Source organism: Stigmatopora nigra, chromosome 4 (assembly GCF_051989575.1).
Source record: "Stigmatopora nigra isolate UIUO_SnigA chromosome 4, RoL_Snig_1.1, whole genome shotgun sequence".
NCBI lineage: Eukaryota > Metazoa > Chordata > Actinopteri > Syngnathiformes > Syngnathidae > Stigmatopora > Stigmatopora nigra.
Window position 1 is genome coordinate 15479623 of NC_135511.1, and position 23186 is coordinate 15502808.

Consider the following 23186-nt stretch of genomic DNA (forward strand, 5'->3'; position numbering starts at 1 on the left):
TTCTTAAAGCAAATTCAATTATTCAATTCTTTTGGGTTAGCATATCCTGTTTTAGACATGACATAAAACGTGTTGGCAATTGCAAATGTTTTATGCAATAAATACTATTAGTAATTTATAGCGTAAGAGGGCAGCCCGGCGGATAAGTGGTTAGCATGTCAGCCTCACCGCGAGAGATTTGGGTTCAAATCAAGGTCAGTTCACCTGTGTAGAGTTTGCATGTTCTCCCTTGGCCTATTTGGGTTTTCTCTGGGTACTTACACATTCCAAAGGCGTGCATGGTAGGCTGATTCAGTAGGTTGTCTTCCCACCTCTGGCCCCAAGTCAGCTGTAAAAGGCTCCAGCACCCCCTGCGACCTTAGTGAGGATAAATACAATCTTGCAAAAGCCAATAGTTTGATTTTGAAAATTTGTTCAATGCTGAAATTCCAAATCTTGGACTTCTAAAAGACCAAAAATTGAAAAAAAAAATCATACTATAGCTGTTGGTTTGAACATTGTTAAAACTTTAGCCACAATTGAGGTCCTGTCCTTCTTTTTTGGTGACCTTCTACTTTGATTTTTCAGTCAAATAGCCACTCACACAATATAGCTGCAATGTAATGACATTTATTTTTTTGTAGACTGCACTTTGCCAAACATTTCTATTGATTGAAAATCCAAATGTGCATACTGAAAAGAACTCCTCTCTTTGGCATGCATAGACTTTTTGCTTCAACAACACAGATTTGCAAGACTTTTGTTTTTTTTTTACCACAGCTACAATCATATTGACACTAACATTCGCTAAACACCGCCCACACACGCCATTCCTAAAAAAAAAAAAAAAAAGCATGACACGAACCTGCTCATCATTGCCGAGTACTTTGGTCGTCTAGATTTCAGCTCGGACGGGAAAATCAACCAAAAAACAACAACAACAAAAAAAACGGAGATGTGTACATAAACTGCTGGCGGTGGGAATTCGGCGGTAACATTCGACAAGTTCACAGTTGTGTGTTCGTACATTTTGTAGTTTCGCCGATTTTTTTTTTTTACGGCAATGGACAAACACTTGATACAGATGTAGTATTGCTACGTGGGCTCTTTACCGAGACCCCGATGTCACACAAAAAGACGTCCCAAATATACATTTTTCTAACTCTAAGTCAAGGGTGTCAGACTCGGGTTGGTTCGTGAGCCGCATTAACATTAACTTGATTTTATGTGGGCCATTTTAGATATAATATTTAGATTTTTTTAAATAAACGGATTAAAAGAACTGGATTAAAAGCCCTGATTATTCAGTTTTTTATAGATCTAAAACAATGTTTACTTTAGCTTTTTTATATATATATTTTTTAGATTTTACAAAATGATTTTTAAACTAAAAACAGAAAAAATGATTAAAAAAATGACAATTATTGATTTAAAAGGGGGAAAAATACGGAAATATAATATACATCTATACTCTTCATTTTAATTTGATCCTAAAAGAGAAAGTCAGCACTCATGATTGACTTTTCCGGGCCACACAAAATGATTCGGCGGGCCAGATTTGGCCCCCGGGCCGCCACTTTGACACCTATTCTCTAAATTGAATCTACATTTATTCTCACATCCAGACAGAGTGATATTTTCTAAGACATTAAACAACATCGAGACGAAACGCCGACATTGGACGAGACGGGATGAAGTCAAGTGAGATTTAAAGTGCAAAAAAAAAAACCCAATATACAATCGTCAAGATAGGCTACAACGAGTTCCGCCTCCATCGGACTGGAGACGCTCGGGAAGAACACTTTTTTTTGATTGAACGTTCGAGCCGTCGGAATTTCCAGTCTTGGCCACGATCGGATCAGAATCGCTCGGGGAAAATCTTGGCCTGTCTTCGAGGAGCGAATTTCCTCGTTCACGATCTTTCCACGCACTCAACGCGACATCATCCGAACAAACTCTGCCAAAGGAAGAAAAAAAACCTCCCAATATGGTCGCAAACATCATCTATAAATAACCCAAACCTGGTATCTTTACCTTCAAAGTCCACCAAGCCGTCACCATTCAAATCAACTTCCCGCAGAATATCCTCCACTTCATTCAGCCCAACCTGCAAAAATCAAATGGTGGTAGTCAGTAGCCATCTTTAAACAAAAAATAAAAAATACTCCAAGTCAATGAAACCTTACCTGATGACCCAAAAGCTTTCGCATGGCATCCCGAAGTTCGGATGTACTTATAGCGCCATCTCCATTAGTGTCAAACTAACAATGCAAAAACAATTAAGTGGAAAATTAACGTAACTGACGGACTATAAATTGCCACATTCTTACCTCTCTGAAGGCCTCTTTTAATTCTTTAATTCCAATCATGTCTGCCGTTTCAGCAAGGAGTTTCGGACCCATCAATTCCACAAAATCCTCAAAATCAACATGGCCGCCCACTAGAGAAAGACCAAATTTAAAATATATATATATATATTCCCAAGTGAAAACTTTACAATAGCATTGAAAACCAGTTCTTACAGTTCATATTAATCTGCTGGCTCAATTCAATCAGTTCCATTTCAGTTGGCATGTATCCCATAGTTCTCATGCAGTTTCCAAGATCTTTACAGCTAATGAAGCCATCTTTGTCCTTGTCAAATTCTTTAAATGCATCCCGCAACTCTGTTTAAAAAAGACATTATTCATTTGGGCATTTGTTGTTTGGCAATTTATTAATAAAGACAAATCAACTTACCATCCATCTCCTCTGGACGAAGTTCTCTGTCCTACAAAGTCAAGAAAATAAATCACGTCAGTACAAATATAAACAAATCCAACATGACTGATTTCCATACAAAGAACAGCAATGATTTCTACAAAACGACATTTAAACATAGAACTTGAATACCGTAATTTCCGCACTATAAGATGCACTTTCAATGAATGTCCTCTCGCAAAATTTGTTTCATATATAAGGCGCAACAGATAAGACATCACAGTAGTAGTAGTAGTAGTAATAGTGGTGGTGGCAGGTGTAGTAATTGGTAGTGATGTTCTAGATTAGATTAGAGTATGTTGGATTATATTAGATTAGAATTTTATTTCATCCCATATTCGGGTAATTTCTTGATTGCAGTAGCAAGACAAACAAAAGACAATACATTGAAGACCTAGGTAAGAATATACATGTACTAGATGGCACTGTAGTAGTAGTAGTAGTAGAGTATTGTGTTATACATCAACGATCTGAAGCTGTGCTAATGGGAATTTCTTACAATTACTAACTAATATTAATCCATATATAATGGGAGACTGCTGGCTTTTTCAGGAAATTGAATTTTTTCTAATGCGCCTTGTAGTGCGGAAAATACACCATTTAACATGGATTGGGCGTTTTTTTTTCATCCATTATGCAACAACACTAAAAGTAGACAAACAAAAGAATGTAAACACACGTTCCAAATGATCTGGAGCCCCAAAGATTCTCGCTGACAATGAACGCAACCTTTAAAGGGCAAAGACAGGGGGGCAGACATATCCCAGAAGTGACAGGGGTTAACAACACCAGAACTAAGTGTAAACACAACATTAAGGCATGACGCAAGTTTGAAGGCGTTGGAAACAACTGAGAGGCGAGAAAACACAAGCGGGTGATTAAATATGGAACATCAGCAATTCTTGTCACGGCGGTGACGGACGGGTCATCAAACGTCAGCACATCCAGTGACAGATTTTGCATGACCGCTTGTTCCCATGTACTGCATTCTAAACAGTTTTTGGATTGTCATATGTATCCATAAAATGCTAAAAGTGCGCCATCTTAATATATTGTCAGGTTATATTAGGAGTTTGGAACATTTGTCACATAATTGTTGAGAATCTTAACATATTGTTCTTAAGCAGTGTGCACTAAGTAGCTTTACAGTATGTTCAGAAAACTCACCAGATAGTACGTTAGGTATCCATTCATAAAATCCTATTTAAGGGATACAGAAATTCATATTTTTTTAAAATTTAATGATTGTCTTTTTTGGCTGATATTGTCTGACAAGTGTTAATTTAACACTGTGTCAATATGTTTAACTTTCCTATTTTTTTAATGTTCTTGTATTTTTTTAAAGCTTTTACCCAAATGAAACATAAAACTCTCTTTTTAAATGGTGATATTGCTTCCATAATTATAAATATGCTATGTAATTCATGCTTCAGGTAAATACCAAAACTCTAGTATAAACAAATATTAATGTGCATATTTTTAAACATATGCACTTGGTAGGAAAATGTCATTTTTACATGGTGATAATTGTAAATATGCAATTTATGCGTAGAAGAGTCAATTAGCAAAGCATGTGGACAAAAGGTGGAAAAACCGGGTTGTTGTAAACTTTTGCAGTCTGTTTTACAATGTGTCAACATGAATAATAGAAGAATATGTTTGCTTTGATATAGACAGGTTTATGGGCCTTATTTACTTAGTCATTTATCATATAGATGACTTGATATTTTAAATTCATACTTTTAACAACGTAATTGCATTGACTAACCCAATTTATATGATTAGGGAAGATTGGAACAATAATTGTAATGTATTCTAATGGAGGGAGCCGAGCAAAAGAGGGTGACGTAGAGAACGCTCACTATGAAAACAATTTAAAAGCATCGATAAAAGGCTCGATGCCAAGTTTCCATTTAGCGCGCATTACGCTTTGCTCGGGGCAAGAAGGGTAAACATGTTCGGGAGCGGGGAAATAAAATATATTGCTATAACAACCTCATAAAGCTAACAAAATGACAACTGTCCTTTTCGGGGAAGAACTGGAGAAAAACATTTCTGACAATTATTCGGTAGTAGTCGGATACAAACAATTACAAAAGAGGCGCCCGTTAAAACCTGAGTTGTATTTAATGCTCAGTTTTGACCTACAAAAAGTAGTAGTGGTGGTGGTAGCAGTAGTTGTAGTGGTTGTAGTGGTAGTAGCAGGGGTAGCTGCAGTAGTAGTAGTAGTAGTAGTAGTCATAGTTGTTGTAGTGGTAGTAGTAGTCATAGTTGTAGTAGTAGTCAGTGGTAGCGGTAGCAGTCAATGTCATTGTTGTAGTAGTAACAGTAGTAGTCATAATGGTAGTGGTCATTGCCGTTGTTGTTGTAGTAGCAGTAGCAGTAGTAGTAGTAGTAGTAGTAGTCATAGTGGTAGCGGTCATTGCCGTTGTTGTTGTAGTAGCAGTAGTAGTAGTAGTAGCGGTCATTGCCATTGTTGTAGTAGTAGCAGTAGTAGTAGTAGTCAGTGGTCCCGGTAGTGGTTATTGTCATTGTTGTAGTAGTAGTAGTAGTAGTAGTAGTAGTGGGAGCAGTAGTAGTAGTGGTGGTGGTAGCGGTAATAGTAGTAGTGGTGGTGGTAGCAGTAATAGTAGTAGTGGTATTGGAGCGTAGTATTAGTCATTGTGATTACTGTAGTAGTGGTGGTAGTAGTAGTAGTGGTAATAATAATTAAAGTGGTAGTGGTAGCAGTAATAGTAGTGGTAGTAGTAGTAGTAGTAGTAATTGTGATTGTAGTAGTAGTAGAATGGGACTCTTACCACGGTGAGGGCTGAATCTAAGCAGTTGCCCATACCAAAAGAAAAAAAGGGCATTAAAAAGGACCAGGAAGGCCTTTTCTCTGTAACATTTGCAGCTCGACCTTTGAGAGGACTGTAAATTCTGGTTTCGACGAGACCCATGACCACCCAAGAAAAATCCAAGTTTTCTTTGCTTTGTGAGAATAATAACTAAGCTTCACAACTGGTGCGTCAAATGAGCGAAAGAAAAAGTGAGCCTGGGAAATAAACTAAGAAAGCAGACCAAGGATGGAAAGTGGAATACGCCTATTAAAGGGGCGGCGATCCTGGGTTTTCAAACGTTCCTCTGAGCAATCCACACAATTTAGAGCGAATGGGGTGAGAAAACGCAGCACTGCCAATCAATGTATTTTGTGATAAATACCTCATCTTAGCTAGCTTTCATTTTCCCTTCCAAATAGTCTATTTTATTCATTCCCACCTTACTTGCTGGTTTAGTCCCGCCCCCCACACACCTGTCATCTTGCATCCCCTGCGGAAAAAGACAAGGTCACTCCGACCTACAGCAGTCGCGCTTCCTGCTAAGGAGCACAGACTGTATAGTGAAATATTTTCCACTACATTTTAGGGAATAAAAGTGCACTTAAGGAAGAGAAGCCAACACTGATTTACCTCTAGACTAAAAAGGTACTGAATCAAAAGTTGTCAATAAATCATGTAGGAAGTTATATTTGGCCGTGTACGGATTTGCACTCCAACGGATACATTTCCTCTCCCGCAGCACAATCTCTTCGATAGGAAAAAGCTTTCATTCAGAAGGTCCGTAGGAGGATATATTACATAAGCAACCATTTTGGACAAGGATGGCCTGAAGTTTGTCCAAAAATGGTTGCATTTACACAATGTTGAAGACATTTGCATATTGGGAATAAACAAACCTAATGTGCGCCAAGTCTAAAGTTCACGGTTTGCTCTTAATGGTCTATAAATACATAAATCATCCATTCAATCATTTGTCCAAATCGCTTATTATCATAAGGGTCGCTGGGGGTGCTGGAGCCCATCCCAGCCAATCGTAGGGCACGTAGAGACGAAGGACAACTATTCATGCTAGGGTCAATTAAGAGTGTCTCACCAGCATATTTTTTGGGATGTGGAAGTAAACTGGAGTACCTGGAGAATACCCATGCATGCCCAGGGGGAACATGGAAACTCCACATTGTGAGGACCAACCTGGCATCAAACCCACAAACCCAGAAAAGTGAGACCCTCCCAATAATGTGACTTGTACTCAGTGCACCATGTATACTGGTATATATTTTTCCTTATAGTCCAGAAAATACGGTGATTACGTGGTTGTAAATGTCTACCACTGCCTTTGACTGCAATTGGTGTCCTATCCTTTACAACTGGGAGAGGCTGACAACAAATGAGATTGGTCACCGTCAGGCCTCCTGGTGGAAATGAATTGGACGTCTATTAGTGTCAATGGCAGCAACGAGTTAAACGACTATCCTATGAAAGGTAAATAACAATTTCCATATTTTATTAACGACCACAGCACATACTTTATGTCCTTAATGGGAAATGAATCAGTAACTCTTACCTGGCCAAAGAGTGAATTGAGGACAGTGCGAAGGTTGCCATCGGAAGCGAAAGAAGCGGCGCTGGACCTCCGGGAACGCCGCGAGGAGGCACTGGACGGCGGCACCGGCGGAGAGCTGGCGGACGGCGGCGGCGGCGGGGACCGACTGGCCCGGCCACCGCTTTTGGTCAAAGCGGCCCTCTTGTGCTGCTCCCGCGGTTCGCACAGGGGAGTTCTATCGTCCTGTTCGCCCGAAAGAGGGAGCATCTTCGGGAGAGGACGTGCTCGGTAGCGAGGGCGAAGCTCCGGCAACCGCTCCGGAGGCTCCGCTTCGGGCGCTCCGGCTGCGGGCTGTCGCTCCTCTCGGTTGTGCTTCCTGCGGCGGTGGTGGTGCCGGTGCGCGCCGCGACCGGCCTCGGTTAGAGGTTCCGGAAGGGGGCCGTCAGGTGCTTGATCCCGACACTTGACTCGCGTTGATTGGCCTTTGTCACGGTTGCCGGCGAGCGTAGGATGGCACAGCGGTCTCCGGGCGCTGACGTCGCTGCCCGCCGACAATAAAGCCTCCTCGCCGGTTCCATTGCTCTGGTTCGGGGCGGCGGTGGTGGTGGCAGAAGAGGCTGCGGGACGGTGGTGGTGATGCGGATGGTGACTTCTCCGAGTCTCCACCGTGCGTTGGGGGACGTGCGGGGATCTTCTCGAGGAGCTTTTGAGCAACGAGGTGGTGGAGTCGGATGGTGGGAAAGAAGCGCTCATGGCTACCGATTTTCTTTCGTTCGTGGTGGTGGCTCGATTGTCATCGTCGCCATCACGCGTCCGGTCTTCCTTTCCATTGTCGACCAGTTCTTGCCAGCTTGTGTTGAGTGGCTAACAGCACCTGTTTCGGGCAGTGTGTGTGCATGTGTGTGTATGTTGGGGTGGTTACACGTGTATGGAAACAAATGAGGTACATAAATCTGACTCACCTCGGATCTGCTTTTACACGTTAAATGTTTTTTTTTTTTTACTCAATTTAGTATATATAAACATTCACGTTACAAGTTATTTAATTTTTGCAGCTTTGATTAGGTCACCCTGCTTGCCAAATTAAATGTTCATTATACTATTAGTCAAATAATAAATGAAACAAGTTTAAAATATTTTATGACTATGCAAACATTTTAAAAATGATCTATCTATTTTATATACAATCAAATTTAAATATTTAGAAAGACATTTAAAGAATCAATTAGCACAATGAAATCTAAGTTGATTTTGTATTGCTGTAATTCAGTTTTTGTTAGGTTCAAGTTTTACTTCAAACCAAATGTTTCAAAACAGCACTTGAAAAAAAATGTCTACAATAACTTTACTTAAAATGTACCTTACCTTAACGACAGTTTAGGTGAAGAAACGACCACTTCTCGATTAGTACAGCAACCAAAATTCTCCAACTCCAACATTCTCCACCATTTATTAGATGTACAGAAACACTTGAAAATCCACAAGGAAGAAATACTCATAAGTACTTTAAACAGAACTGAGTAAAAAATAAACAACAACATTGATGGATTAAAAAGTGTGTTAACAACCCCACCAAACTATTGTTGGCTACTACTCACCACACAATATCATACGACAAATTCAATTTCAAAAGTAGTTTAGAAAGACTTTTGAAGGCACTGACTGTCACTGTCCTACTTTAACACATGCATCACTCAAAACATCTGCAAAATCCACCAGAAATCTCCGACCATAGCGGTAAAACATTACAAAACATCACCTCAACACGTCCAAGTCCTTGAAATCATTTCTTTCTGCAATTCTTTGCCACGTGGATGGCGACAAAAGTCATCACCAGTGTCCTGCAATGATTCATTTCACCAACAGAGGTCGCAAAAGCCCCGAAAAACATTTCCCGTCCGAAATGTAAACAATGTCGTTGTCCGATCGTAAAATTTAAACAACGAGCTTCGATAACTTGCACGCTCTTCTTCGAAATGTCGATGAGCCACATCCATATATCAACATTTAAAAAGCGACAGCTCAATGTGAGCGCCATTGTTCTAAGACTTTGTAAACAGTGTTTGACCGCAAAAACACAAAGCTGTTTTCGATTAATCGTCGTGTGCAAAAAAAAATAAGGCCCTTTTAAACAGCGCACATACTGTATAATGATGTACAACCAGAAATTCAAACGCTATACAAAAAGACAGACTTTTAAACCCATGACTGTCTGACATAACATCGGGAATATTTAATTTTCGGCTATGGGGAAAATGCCTCTAAAAATCTAAGTATTTCTCCAAATTGTGCCTTTTCAAATAGCAATATTTTTATTTTGATTTATTTCAGATTAATAGATTCCTACTCTCATTGTAGCCTTTCAACTAAAGACTTTTTAACGTACTGCTTTACTTGGCTAAGTGTCACTTTACCAACTTTGCTGTGAGTTGATACACGTATAACAAACCAAAATAAGTTCATTTCTTGGACAGCAAAAACAGGAACGTGACCGGACGTTTGGTCGCCGGACGTTTGGTCGCCGGACGTTTGGTCGCCGGACATTTGGTCGCCGGATATTATATTCATGAGAGTTTAATATCTAAAAGAAAAGTTTAATATCTAAGTACTGTTGAAACCAGCTCTCAAAATTATATTCATGAGAGTTTAATATCTAAATATCTACTGTTTTCAACAGTACTTAGATATTAAACTCTCTCTCATGAATATAATTTTGAGAGCTGGTTTCAACAGTAAGCTTTCTTTCACCATTTGACCGGGGGACCAAAAGACCGGGGGACCAAAAGACCGGGGGACCAAAAGATCGGGGACCAAAAGACTGGGGACCAAAAGACCGGCGATCAAAAGTCCGAGCACCAAACAGGAAAGTTCAGTCTGATTTTATGTCAGACAGTGAGGGAGAAAAGGCATTTGTGCTTTTTCATATAAGCTGTAAACCTTTATATTTCAACTGTAAGTATGGATTAAAGTTACACAAACATACTGTAATATTGTGTGTTAGCATGTCATGCATAACATAAAATAAATAAGTAGCAATCTTCATCCATATTTTTACAAAATCTATCAAGTGCAATCAGCAGTTTTTAAAGCAGTGAATGAATTCATCAACTCAAGACGACACGATAGTTACAAGCACTGAAGTCCAAAAGACTTTTTTTTCCAGCTTTCAGTTCCTACATATGTACAACACAAAAACAATCCAATTGCCGTAGTTGAGCAAATTTAAACAGAAATTTGACCTCCATTTAAATCTGCTTGAGTCATCCAATTCAAGAAAAAAAATGTGCTTATTCAACCACGTCTTGTAAAATGAGGATTTGGAGCAAAATAAATGGCAACCATTGATTGCAGGAGTGATAACTTCAGCTGCAATAGTTCTGTAAACATTCACGTAATGGCTAATGTGTATCGAAGGTATTTACGGAAAGACGTAGCATAAAGCTAACACTTTAAGCCACTGGTACGAGATATTGAGCGTAAGAGATTTTGACAGATTGCAGTAGAGGTGTCCAAACTGCGGCCCGCTGCCCACTTATTATTGTCTTACAGTTAGTAACATGACCTTGAAACGAATGTAGAAAATGTTGTAGGATGTTTTCAGAAGTGTAAATATATGTATTTTGGAATATCTTCATAAGTAGGGATTCTTTTTTGTTTATTTTTTGTAGCCCTTAAATCATTCACTTCAAATGACAGCTATAAAAATCAAATCCACATTACCTTGGAAAGTTGGTATTGAGTCATCATGTCTGACTTAAACGTCCAATCCATTTTGACTAGAATGGTTGTCAGCGATCAAATGATGAATGAAAAACACTTTCCCTGAATCTGGTCATCTATTCAACAAAAGTGGAAGAATTTTAAACTAGACTACCATCCATAGATTTTTTTAAACTGTCCTTTTGAGAAATGAAAAAGTTTGGACACCCCTGTCTGAGAACCCCACCGTAAATATTTGAAAATGTGCCGCTTTGTGCAGTTGTTTAAAACCCAAATTGAATGAATATTTCTTGAGGTTCTCAAATGATCCCTGCAAGATTGGAGACCAAATTTGCTAATTTTGAGAAAAGAAGAACAGACTTGAAAGTCCGGCAGATACATACACAACTTCTACCTCTTGTGCTTGGACATGATTTTTCTTCACAGGTTCACCTATTTGCCATCCTTCTCCTCCAAACGCCCAGGAGTGAAAATGTAGTCCAAGGCTTGTCTCTCAGCGGCGGCAACATTGGGGTGCCAAAGGTCCACCATGAAGACCACCCTGATGCCGTCCTCTGCAGTTCCTACAAGTGTAAGCGCAAAAAAATAATCCCAAAACATTTAGCGTCTTGCTAAAGCTATTTAGAAAATACACCGTGCCTTTCCAGATGTTCATTGATAGGATAAATTAGACATTCTGTGGAAATGAGTAAAATAAAACATGCCAAGCATGAAAAAAAGCGGAAGCCCCGTTCTTAGCTACTCAAAGGGGAAAAAAGAAGATGTCAAGTAACGTTGCACCGTAAACTGCAATATTTACACACTTGGAAAGGGTTGTCTATTAGGATCCGACAGTCGTTTCTGACCAACATAAAAAAATTTCAACTCTCTACTTTGTACGGTTTGGACAAACGTAGCGAGAGAATCTTAACATACACACACCCATTAATCACACTACATAAGGAATATAGGTGAAGCCTTTCTTACCCTCGTGGAAAGCCCTGTGGAGGAAGGAATCATCAAATAGCAGACAGTAGCCCTCAGACCAGCACTGTGGCTCTCCACCAACAACAAGCTCACAAGTTGGTGGCACACGCAGACCTGTCAGTTTAAAAAAAAAGCATAAATTCACAATTTTAATAAAGACCAAAGACCATAACAGAAAACTACACGATTTGTGCAAAGGACCTAATTTAAGATTTAATTTGTAATTTCCTTCCCATGTATTTTGTTACTCTCTTAAACAGTGTTTTGATTTCATTAATAAGAATTCTATAAATGTATGGCAATCGTTTTGCAAAGTGTTTAGGCTCCACCCCCTTGCCTGACCTTCTTACCCAAGTGGCAGCGTAGCCGCACATTTGTCGGACCGTAATGTTCGGTGATCAGCGCTCCAGGAGACAGCACGGAGAAGCAGGCGTTTCCAAAGACGTTATTGGCAATGAAAGTACGCAGCTGTCCCAGCACCCTCCAGGCCCGTGGACACCTCCTAGCATTGGGTACTAGAGGTGTCCCTTGGTTAACCAGGTAGTAGGTCCACCACTGTCCACGGGGGGTGTTATTAGCCTTCCATCCGGGAGGTAAGGGAGATCCCCCTTGGGCTGGGGGTTGATTGTAGATGTTCTCGAACTCAGCTAGAAGGGTGGGGAAGCTCTGCTCCAGGAGTTCCACGTCATGTCTTTGAATTTCCCGGGAGAAAAACGGAGCCGACGGTAAGTCGGGGAGGAAAAAAACTTCGGGTCGCTGTATGGCGGGTCTGCTTTTAAGATAGCGGCCTTGTTCCCGAACCCCTTTGTGGACTCTACCCATGCCGGACCAGGTGTAGCGTTTGGCGTATTCCTGCAAGCTGTGATAAAGCCTCTGGTTTAGACTCTCTCCAGCACTGGTGCAGCGGAAACACTCCGACGACTGGCAGAAGGCAAATCCGTTCTGGTCTTCCAACATGGAGCCAGACTTCCCCTCGCCCCTGTTCCGACAGTCCGATCCCACGAAGCCGCCGACCCTGCCGGGTCCTCTTGAGGGAGCGGGGCCGTGATCTCGGCCAACCCTGTAGCAATACCACAAAAACAGGAAGAGGACACACCCCACCGTGGCACAAGCGCTAGTTTCGCAGTCTCTTACGGACTGCATCCCTCCGGCCAGCATCTCCCTCACGCTATCTAGGGACCATTCCATCTGGACTCTGCTACGCAAGACTGAATCTCACGGAAGGATGGTGATAAGAGTTAAGTCTTGGTTTGGTTTGGGAGCGGCATTGAAAGGCACGAAAGGTTTGGCGTCAAAAAAAGGCTGCTGCTGCTTCCTTTCTCGGTCTGTTGTGATTTCATCGGACTCCCTCGGTCTCCAATCGTAACATTTCAGCTCTGGGCAGAGAGCGACGCCCTCGCAGTGTGTGTTTACTGGTGGTGGTGATGGCGCCGCTCTTTCTCCCCGTTCTATCTTGCAAATGAAGAGAGCCGCTGCATTACGCGCGTTCTGGAAAACAGAGACAAGCGAGAAAAAGGAATAAGAAGCCAGCCCGCCTCTGGCATAAGGTACAACAGTTATTGCGTTTTTGCAACCCCGGGAACCATCAACAGTTTGCTGTGTAATCAGCCAGGACCAATTTTGTGATTGTTGGTTGAATAAAGCAGCTTACATAATCAAGACAATCTTGTTTTTAAGCTTGCGGCTTCATAACAGATCACCCAATCTATTTACTTTTAAGAATGAGCAGAACGGTGGAGCAGTGGACATGTACTTAGCACATCAGGGTTTTCTGCGTTGGTACTTTTAAAGGGTTTCGATCATTTTTTAGCTTTCCCAAAACGTATTTTCATAGTTAGGAATTTAAGTGCGAGTCTAATATGCATTCTGGGATTTATTCTCAAGCCCAACGTAACCTAGCCTTGAGCTAAAGTTAGCTTGGGTCGACTCCAGCGGTCCCATAAACCTCGTGAGGACTAGCTAGAGAGAAAATGGATGGACAGAACAAGGTAAGCAAGTCACAAATCAGCAACATAATGTGTGCTAGCATTTCAAGATGCGCAACTCCAAACGACTCAGTCACCAACCATTCTGTCTCTATGTGTGTGGATATAAATCCCAGAACATGAAAGACTTATTTTTTTTCTAACACCCCCTACGGATAAAACCGCACTGCAGACCCTGTAGTGACTGAATCAAGCCATGAGTCATTGGCACATTGCTGAATTTAAGCCTAATGTCTCCCTGAGTATCTCCTCCCTTGGTAGCCATACACACACACACTGACAATAACATAAGCGCTGATGCACTGAGAATAAAACTCAAATGAAGTCTTTGTAATTTCTCTTTGGGGATGAAAATAGCCACAGTCATAAACCAAAAGACAAAACCTGCAGGCATGGGCGGATCCAGAAACAATATTAATGTGGTGTCCAGAAGGGCTGGGGGACAGTTTTAGGAGGCAATTATTTCGTGATGGTATATTACCAAATGTGAATAGCCCTTATTTTCCACTCGGTGAGTGCCAAAGACGCCTTGTCCATCTCCTTCACACTACCGTTGGAGTTTCGTGCTCGTAAATGTCAAATTAACCGGAGTTTTTTTACCCATGGGACCCCAATTGGGGGGCCTGTTACCCTCCGATGCCACCCTGGTAAACCCGCCCATGCCTGCATGTGTATATGGTTAAATTTCCACCAAAAATCGTGGGATTATCCTTCTAACAGACACACCCACACCCACCCACGTTGTTGGAGGAATCCTGGGTGGTAGCATCGAACCACAGTACGACACACACACACACCCAAACCATAAAAACCACGACACACACCCACTCAAATCATAAAAACCACAACATTCACTGGTCAACATGTTCCTTTTCTTGATCTTCCCTCTCCCCCTTACATGATCGATATATTATATATTAATAAATGCATCCATACCCGCTTAACGTTCAGATTATGACCAAAAAAAGAGCATAAAAGAAGGCACACAGGTGTTTCCTATCGATTAATCTGTGCACCACTGCAATGCAAGCGGACGGATCCCCACTCGACATTAAAATAAAAACATTTGTTTTTGAAAAGAGCGACGGAATACCGAACGGGAAAACATAGTATTTATGTTTAAAATAAAAAATATGCTCCTACCGATAATTGGATACTCTTTCTTTGTGTCGAACACCGGCAGACATGCTAATTGGATTGTAAATGCTAAAGCTTCACTGGGAAAGACCCATTGTAAAGAAAGTTGGAATGCATGTAACTACATCCGGTTTTACCTTTCAAAATAGAAGACTTTCGTCGTTCTATGTTAGGTTCGAGTACGAGTTTGCTGTGAGGTCTCTTATCTTGAATGCCTACAGATTCGTCACTTTAATTATGTATTTAACTCATAATAATGATTGGGTTAATTAACTATTCATTAATTAGAGCTCATTCTTGGCTTAAACAAACATTAATCACAAATCATTTACAATGAAAATTAGTAACTAGGAACTTTACAATACCTCAATTGTCTCCTTGACATTTGTCCCTGCCATGATGTTTTTTTTCCCTGGAAAAAAAGGGTGAGAAGTCAAGGTTCTGAATTGTTAAAAAATAAAAAAAAATATGGAATGGGCCAAGGATGGTAGTAAAAAGAAGAAAGAAGCTTGTCATAAAATAAATGACTTCCTTAGGGCCCCAATAGAAATCCTATGAACATCTGTGAAAAACAAAGACAAACGACTTTAATTATAGAGCAGCTTTCTTAGGCATCAAAGCTAAAAACCACCTGGAATGCACTCCCTTTTAACCTGAGAAATGTGGGAAACAGGTTCCTTTTTAGTTTTGTAGTACAGTTAAATTCAGATTCCACCCATTTTCAGTCCAATTTCCTGTTTCCAGACATCCAAAAAATACACATTAGAAAATGTCACATCATTTTCTAATGTTTTTTCCTTCCATTTCACAGACTTCCATTAGAATGACTCCTCAATTCCCATTTTTTTGCTCCCCCTCCGATTCTCCAAGCAGAGGTGGAGCTTGACTCATTTTTTTAAACCAAAGATTTAGTGACACCCCGCATTTACACCAGCAGACATTGACGCTCACACTTTTTATATCATCCAAAAATTTATGAAGAGACCAATCAAGCTTGGCAGGGAAGGATGGCCAAATCCAAGAGGCAAATTTATGCATGCGTCATACTGATACTGCTTTTTTGCGTCATTATCCTAACTGTATGTATCATCAAATTTACCAAACGGGGATGTCCACCAGATTCTTTTTCTCACGCTGCAGTTGCTGCAGATACTGGGACATGTTCACAAATTGGACGGTAAGTCAATTATTTTCTCTTCATGTACTTTTTATCAAGGGACTAATTGTCCACCTCCCAAAAAACTGAACTAACTGAATACAAAAGCACTTAAACTATTTTTTAAATCCATATACAACTAAATATTCCATACAAACAATGGTGCAAAGTCCAACTAAATATCATTAAACAAAAAATAAGATACATAAGAAAGTTGTGGACAATGTAAAATAGTTTAGATATAAAGAAATATGTGCAAAAATATGAAAATGTGTGAATATATAGATTTTAGCCAGAATTAATATAATTTATAAGATATTTTCTATCTAGTTCCATTTCTTGTAGGTTGGACAGGCCATATAAAATATCTCAGAAAGTGATGGTTTCACATTTGCATTGATAAAAATGGTTAAATATTACATGGTTAAACGGATGTAAACAGACTGTGCGGGATTCCTTCAAAATAAAAGCCTGGTCAACAAACGCAAGGATGTCTGTCACTAATTTGGGATTCAAATAAAAATCACAATAATGAGCTATTTACAAATTTAACCACTTCTGGGAGAGCTTAACTGCCCCGAGATTGAAATTTTCCACTTTACTATTATTATTATTATTATGAATATTACAAATATTATTATAATAATTATTATTTTGAAAGAATCTGAATTCCCAATACACAACCTCAGGTGGGCGTGATTATTATTTTTCAGGGACATGCTTGAAAAAGGAGGTTCAGCTGTAGATGGCGCAATTGCCGCACTTCTCTGCACTTCTCTCCTGAACCCTCAGAGTATGGGCCTTGGGGGCGGAGCCATATTCACAGTGATGGATAGCACTGGTGCCTGCCTAGCTTAGCACAAATCACACTGCATTCTTCTCATTAAACTCATACATTCTTCTCATTAAGGCCAGATCTGAAGTGAAAGTGTCAATTCTGTTCTCTTTCCCAAGGCAAAGTAAAAATCATCAACGCCAGAGAGCGTGTCCCCGGGAACTATGTTGACACATTGAAGTCCTGTCCCAACCCTCCTCGTTTTGTGTCAGGTACTATTTTATTTCTTAAAAAAAAAACAAATGCAATCACTATATTTCATTCCCTGCCAAATTGGTGAAAGAAACTATTTGACTCATTTTAAAATGAACTTTAAAAAGAAGATACCTTGACTTGTGTGGGTTTTCTCTGGGTATGAAGATGATTGGTCGTCCTTTGTCTCCTTGTCCTCTGCGATTGGCTGATTCCGTCACCCCTTACGACCCTTTAGGGGTTAAGCAATACGGAAAATGAACATATGTTGACTCTTTCCACCCTTTTAATTTGAAAAAATGTAAATATGTATCTATATATATCTATAAATGTATAACATTTAATAAATACACGTTCCGGAGATTTTTTATTTTTGAGTATAATTGTTCATTTTTCCAAATCACATTAAGTCACCCCTAAAAAAATATCGTAGCCATATTTACAAACTGATCACATGATCTATATTTTAAATATGCTGTAAAATAAAAAACACTTATCTTGTATTTCAGTGGCGCCCTCTCCAGGTAGCGTTTGGATTGGCATCCCAGGAGAACTCCGTGGTTACGAAGAAGCGCACAGGCTTTACGGCAAGTTGCCATGGGCAACCCTCTTCCAGCCAAGCATCCAGTTAGCCAGACAAGGATTTCCTATTCCAAAAATCCTGGGTCAATACCTGGCCGCGACTATTTCCAACGAATCGCAGCCACTTCGGTAGGCTCCGCCTCCAACGCGAAGAAACACCTACACAGTACATGGTGACTGAATGCATGTTAAGCTACAGCTTTTGCTTTGTACATATCATTAAGGTTTCAAAATACAGGACAGTAGTACCTCTACTTACAAATGTTTCAACATACTAATCTGCCCGGTTACAAGACACTGATAGGTCAATTATTGTTTCAGGATACAAACCCATAAATGAGGTAAACCATTATACTTAACAAGAAAATACTATAAGACTTGATGTAGACTTTGTTTGGTTTGTCATTGTTATGACTTAATAACATTTGATATTTTTGCAGTTTTTCTGTTTTTTGCATACCATTCCATACATATTTAATCTGAAATTGGTATTTATTAATTTTTAAAGGGTTTATAGTGGCTAGTATTCAAGATTGTGGTACAAATTAAGCTGATTCAATGTAAAATATGCCTCTATTTACAAGATTATTTGGTACTAGAAGGGTTTTTTTTGTAAGTAGAGGTACCAATGTCCTCGAAAAAGCTGTGTCTTTAGACCCCTGCTTATTTGTGGTATGATGCTTAAAAATTCACATACTGTACCTAATCATAAGACTCATTTTTGTTCACATTCTCCATGCAATATTCATATTATAATAGTAAAAATTACCGCTTTTACATCTTCAAGTGAGCTGTTCTCAGATGAAAGTGGAAAGCTGCTCCAAACGGGGGACACCGTCAAATTCCAGAGGCTGGCCGACACTTTGGAGACGGTTGCAAAACTGGGAGCAGATGTTTTCTACACTGGAAAAATCGCAAAAGATTTAATCCGAGACATACAGGAGGCAGGTATTGTTGGCTAATTAAATGAAGCATTTAACCTTTTGGCCAAACACAACAACAAATGAGTAAAATACAGAACAACATCTAAGCAAAACAGAGGTTTGAAGTAATATTATGTGACAAATACACCACAGGAATCCCTCACTTACTTAACTGTTGGAACATTATAAACATTAATTTATTCATTACTGGGTTACATTGGAAAAATAAAGAGTCAAATAAGCACCATCAGAAAGCTACTTTCTAGTTAAAGTGCGTGTGTTCACTCATTGATTTGTACTGAGAAAGGATACTATATATTGCATTTGTTTCATTTTAGTTACCGTATTTTCACGACTAAAAGGCGCACTGCATTATAAGGCGCACCCTCAATGAATGACATTTTTCCCCATATATAAGGCGCACTGGATTAGAAGGCGCCCTGTCTATTTTGGAGAAAAATCCAAGACTTAAGTGCACCTTATAGTCGTGAAAATAAAGTGTTTTTTTTGGATTTTTTTTTTATTCTGCGTGGAGGCCACTATTGGTCGAAGTACTATTGTTTATTCAATATATTTTTTGCATGTATCAGTGTCAGTACAGATTTTGTAGTTTTCCAGCCTTATTCTATTTTAAACTTGACTGTAGTAGCTAAATACTGTATTTTCCATAAATAAGGCGCACCACATTATAAGGCGCACTCTCAATGAATGGCACATTTTATTTTATTTTCCATATATAAGGCGCACTGGATTATAAGGCGCCCTGTCTATTTTGGAGAAAATTTAAGACTTTTAAGTGCACCTAATAGTCGTGAAAATACGGTATATATGAACATAAAATAGCCACTATTAACCAAGCTAAGGATTCAAGCTTGTTAAAGAGGCTATTCTTTTAAAATAAAAACATGTTTTACTCACACTTGTTCCTTTGTTTTGGCTCAGGAGGGGTCCTAACGTTGCAAGACTTGGCGTCGTACAGACCAAGTGTTCTTGACGCATGGACTATTCCTTTGGGGGAATATCAAATGTACACAGCGCCACCACCTGGAGGTGGCAACATCCTAAATTTCGTGCTTAACATCATGAAAGGTGACTTGAAATATGGACTTACTGGCAATTAAGAAAGCTGTAATAGCAGAATTTTTGTTGTTGTTATTGTTGTTTTTTAGGATACAACCTGAATCCAACATGCCTGAGCGGTGAACAAAAATCCTTGTTTTATCACCGCTACGTTGAAGCACTGAAATTTGCAAACGGGTTAAAGAAATATTCCAATGATCCGCTATTTAGCGCAGTGAGTTAACACCATTCATTTTTCACAACATACCTAAAAATCATCATCGGAAATCAGGACATAAAAATAGCTAACAGTTTTATAGCGTGTTCCGCGTTAACTGCTACAAAAGAACGATCCACCATCAAGTCAGATAATCACAATTAAAAACAAGACTAGAAAGACGAAAGTAGAAGAGTGAAGAACGACATAGATCTTAAAAACAAAAGAACAGTTTCAAGTTTAGTACCTGTGACACGCCCATAATGTTTTGTCTCCCGGCTGACTGAGAACATCACCAAGGACGACCTGGCCGACCACGTCCGCGCTTTAATCAGCGACCAGAGGTCACATGACCCCCAGTATTATCACACAACACCCTATCTGGAGAGCACGGGGACCACGCACGTTTCGGTTCTGGCCGAGGACGGTTCCGCCGTGTCTGTAACCAGCAGCATCAACCACCTGTCAGTATTCCAAACAAAAAAAATGTAATTCTTTGTTTTTCTACTGTGGACGTGAAGTTTTTCCTTCTTTGTTTTCTCAGATTTGGCTCAAGAGTCTTATCAAGCAGAACCGGAGTCATCCTCAACAGTCAGCTATGCGACTTCTGCCAAAGAGTTGATAGCTTAGTCGCAGGTGGGACTTAATGTCAACATTATGACACATTTGACTTGTTGGGTTGGGACGAAGCCCAAAGATTAGCTAGTGTGCGTCTTTTGGGCTATTGTGGATACTAATCTGAAAAGTCTGGGGCGGAGCAAATGATGGGCCCAAGACCTGGTGGTCTCGGTTCCATTCCAAGCGAACGATTATGTGGAAAAGTCGTGACTGGACGTTTGGTCGCCGGTCAAATGGTAACAGAGTTTACTGTTAAAATCAGCTCTCAAAATTTTATTCATGAGAGTGTTTAATATCTAAGTAGTGTTTAATATCTAAGTACTGTTTAATATCTAAGTACTCTGTAATATCTAAGTAGTTTAATATCCTAGTACTGTTTAATATCTAAGTACTGTTTAATATCTAAGTACTGTTGAATATCTAAATACAGTTTAATATCTAAGTGCTGTTTAATATCTAAGTGCTGTTTAATATCTAAGTGCTGTTTAATATCTAAGTAGTTTAATATCTAAGTAGTTTAATATCTAAGTAGTTTAATATATAAGTAGTTTAATATATAAGTAGTTTAATATCTAAGTACTGTTTGGTATCGAAGTACTGTTTGGTATCGAAGTACTGTTTGGGATCGAAGTACTGTTTGGTATCGAAGTACTGTTTGGTATCGAAGTACTGTTTGGTATCGAAGTACTGTTTGGTATCGAAGTACTGTTTGGTATCGAAGTACTGTTTGGTATCGAAGTACTGTTTAAGACCAAAAGACCTGGCGACCAAACGTCCGAGCACCAGAAAAGTGACCCCGCGTTTCAGCAGACTTCAGAAATCACGCACCTTTTTGCAAGTAGTAAGTAGGGCTTCTTTCATCACACACATGATGGGAAACGGCGTATGGTTAGCATCGCAGTCTGTAGTTAGAAGTATGTCGGCTAACATGAGTCAGGGTTCCATGAGGAGATGGACTGCCTAGTTGGATGTTTGGGCAGTGGAAGACAGAAAAACAATGCTAGATGTGCTTCTAAGAATCTAAAAAAAAAATGTATTTAAGGAAGAAAAAAAATGGATGAATGAACAAATCAACCTTTCTTGTCACATTGGCATTCCAATTTGTTCAAGCCATTTGAAGGAGACGCTCCAAAACACCACCAAGTCCTAAAAGGTCAGAATGATTGTCAGTTGGGTGTAAAAACACAATCAGATGGACATGATATGGCAAGCTAACCTTTGCGCTAGTGGAAAAATGTCATCGTCCAAAAAAACATGTCAGTTCATTCCCCAATAGAAAAAAAACAAATCATAAATAAACCTGACGTCCTCCATGCCATTTCTAAGCTATAAATATTGACTAGCACAGCCGCAATTCCGAATGACAGCCACTGATTGCATTTGCCGAGGAATCCCAATGGCGGCTGTCCAAGCTTTTGTTATCGTTGCAGGGGAACAACCTCCTTCATCCATGGCTCCGACTGTGCTAAAGTCCAAGTCAAAGGTGCTGGTTATTGGCGGCACAGGTGGCAGCATGATCACCACCGGAGTGGCCTCGGTGCGCGTCGATGCTAAGCACCGCTAACGATTTCCTCGTTACCATGGCGGCTAGCCCAGTCCTGTTGGCAGTTGCCCTATGGTTGAGGTATAATTATGATTTACAGGCAATTATCAACAACCTGTGGCTAGGAATGAGCCTTCAAGAGGCAATCGCAGCACCGATTCTTTACGTCGACTCTGAAAATGCGGTGAAGTTCGAAGGGAATTTTGACAAGGTAACTAAGCCAAGGTGGGTTTTTGGCTGAATTGTGACGAGAAAAACCTCTTTCAGGATGTCATCGAGGATCTGAAGAGTCGGGGACACATCCATAAACCCATCAAGAAGTTTTTCAATGTGGTCAACGCGGTGGAGAAAGACCGGGGGTGCATCAGTGCGGTTTCTGATGCCAGGAAAATGGGGAAAGCAGTTGGTTACTGATGCAAGGCATTGGTGAGCATGGAGAGATTTCATTATACAACATCTACAGTTCAATGTTACATTTCTATGTGAAAATAAATTAAGAGCAAAATATACAACAGGCTTGATCTCAAAGTACAGATTAAAATAACTTTAAATGGAAACTGTCTTTTTTTTTGTCCATTTATTGTATGCCTTAACAAATACCGTATTTCCACGACTATAAGGCGCACTTAAGTCTTAATTTTTTTCCAAAAAGTCTGACATTTTCTCCAAAAATCTTCAATATTCTCCAAAAAGTCTTAAATATTCTCCAAAAAGTCTTATTCTCCAAAAAGTCTTAAATATTCTCCAAAAAGTCTTAAATATTCTCCAAAAAGTCTTCAATTTTCTCCAAAAAGTCTTAAATGTTCTCCAAAATAGACAAGGGCGCCTTATATATGGAAAAAAAACATTAAAATGTGTCATTCATTGAGGGTGCGCCTTATAGTCGTGAAAATACGGTAGATTATTTCTGTGTTTTTAAAATTAGGACATACAATACCAAAGTAGGATACATAAAGTAATTTTGAAAGAAAGCATTTCATTCTGTACCTACCATATGAATGAGTTACAAAGTGCCCATCAGGCAAAACCAAGATCGGAACCCCTATCAGACCACTCCTAGCCCATGTACCTTACCTTTGACACCTCAGCATTTTGACACTATGGTATTTTCAGAATTCAAAACACAAAACGGACAAAAAAAAAAACCCAAAA

At 39.7% G+C, this 23186-nt stretch overlaps 3 protein-coding genes across 4 annotated transcripts; 1 reads left to right on the plus strand and 2 right to left on the minus strand.

The window, feature by feature from the left end:
* Positions 1 to 921: 921 nt before the first annotated feature.
* Positions 922 to 8034, minus strand: cabp1a (calcium binding protein 1a). 2 transcript variants are annotated; one of them, XM_077715218.1, is made up of 7 exons: positions 7123 to 8034; positions 2719 to 2749; positions 2502 to 2645; positions 2310 to 2419; positions 2166 to 2240; positions 2014 to 2086; positions 922 to 1936 (listed from the first exon to the last, which is right to left on the minus strand). In XM_077715218.1, exons 1-7 carry the CDS (start codon positions 7852 to 7854, stop codon positions 1911 to 1913), a joined length of 1191 nt encoding a protein of 396 aa, XP_077571344.1. In that variant the 5' UTR covers positions 7855 to 8034; the 3' UTR covers positions 922 to 1910. The 2 variants fall into 2 exon arrangements, with proteins under 2 accessions (XP_077571344.1, XP_077571345.1); XM_077715219.1 differs by lacking the exon at positions 7123 to 8034 and adding an exon at positions 5538 to 5774.
* A 503-nt stretch (positions 8035 to 8537) lies between these two features.
* On the minus strand, positions 8538 to 15063 carry asphd2 (aspartate beta-hydroxylase domain containing 2). The gene is made up of 4 exons (XM_077715220.1): positions 14916 to 15063; positions 12138 to 13275; positions 11788 to 11901; positions 8538 to 11384 (listed from the first exon to the last, which is right to left on the minus strand). The coding sequence occupies exons 2-4, from the start codon at positions 12973 to 12975 to the stop codon at positions 11254 to 11256; spliced, it is 1083 nt and encodes a 360-aa protein (XP_077571346.1). The 5' UTR covers positions 12976 to 13275; positions 14916 to 15063; the 3' UTR covers positions 8538 to 11253.
* An 843-nt stretch (positions 15064 to 15906) lies between these two features.
* Positions 15907 to 22591, plus strand: ggt5a (gamma-glutamyltransferase 5a). The gene is made up of 12 exons (XM_077715149.1): positions 15907 to 16086; positions 16779 to 16906; positions 17020 to 17112; positions 17602 to 17803; positions 18462 to 18622; positions 19540 to 19686; positions 19767 to 19891; positions 20162 to 20337; positions 20418 to 20509; positions 21922 to 22028; positions 22135 to 22245; positions 22302 to 22591. The coding sequence occupies exons 1-12, from the start codon at positions 15917 to 15919 to the stop codon at positions 22446 to 22448; spliced, it is 1659 nt and encodes a 552-aa protein (XP_077571275.1). The 5' UTR covers positions 15907 to 15916; the 3' UTR covers positions 22449 to 22591.
* Positions 22592 to 23186: the final 595 nt, after the last annotated feature.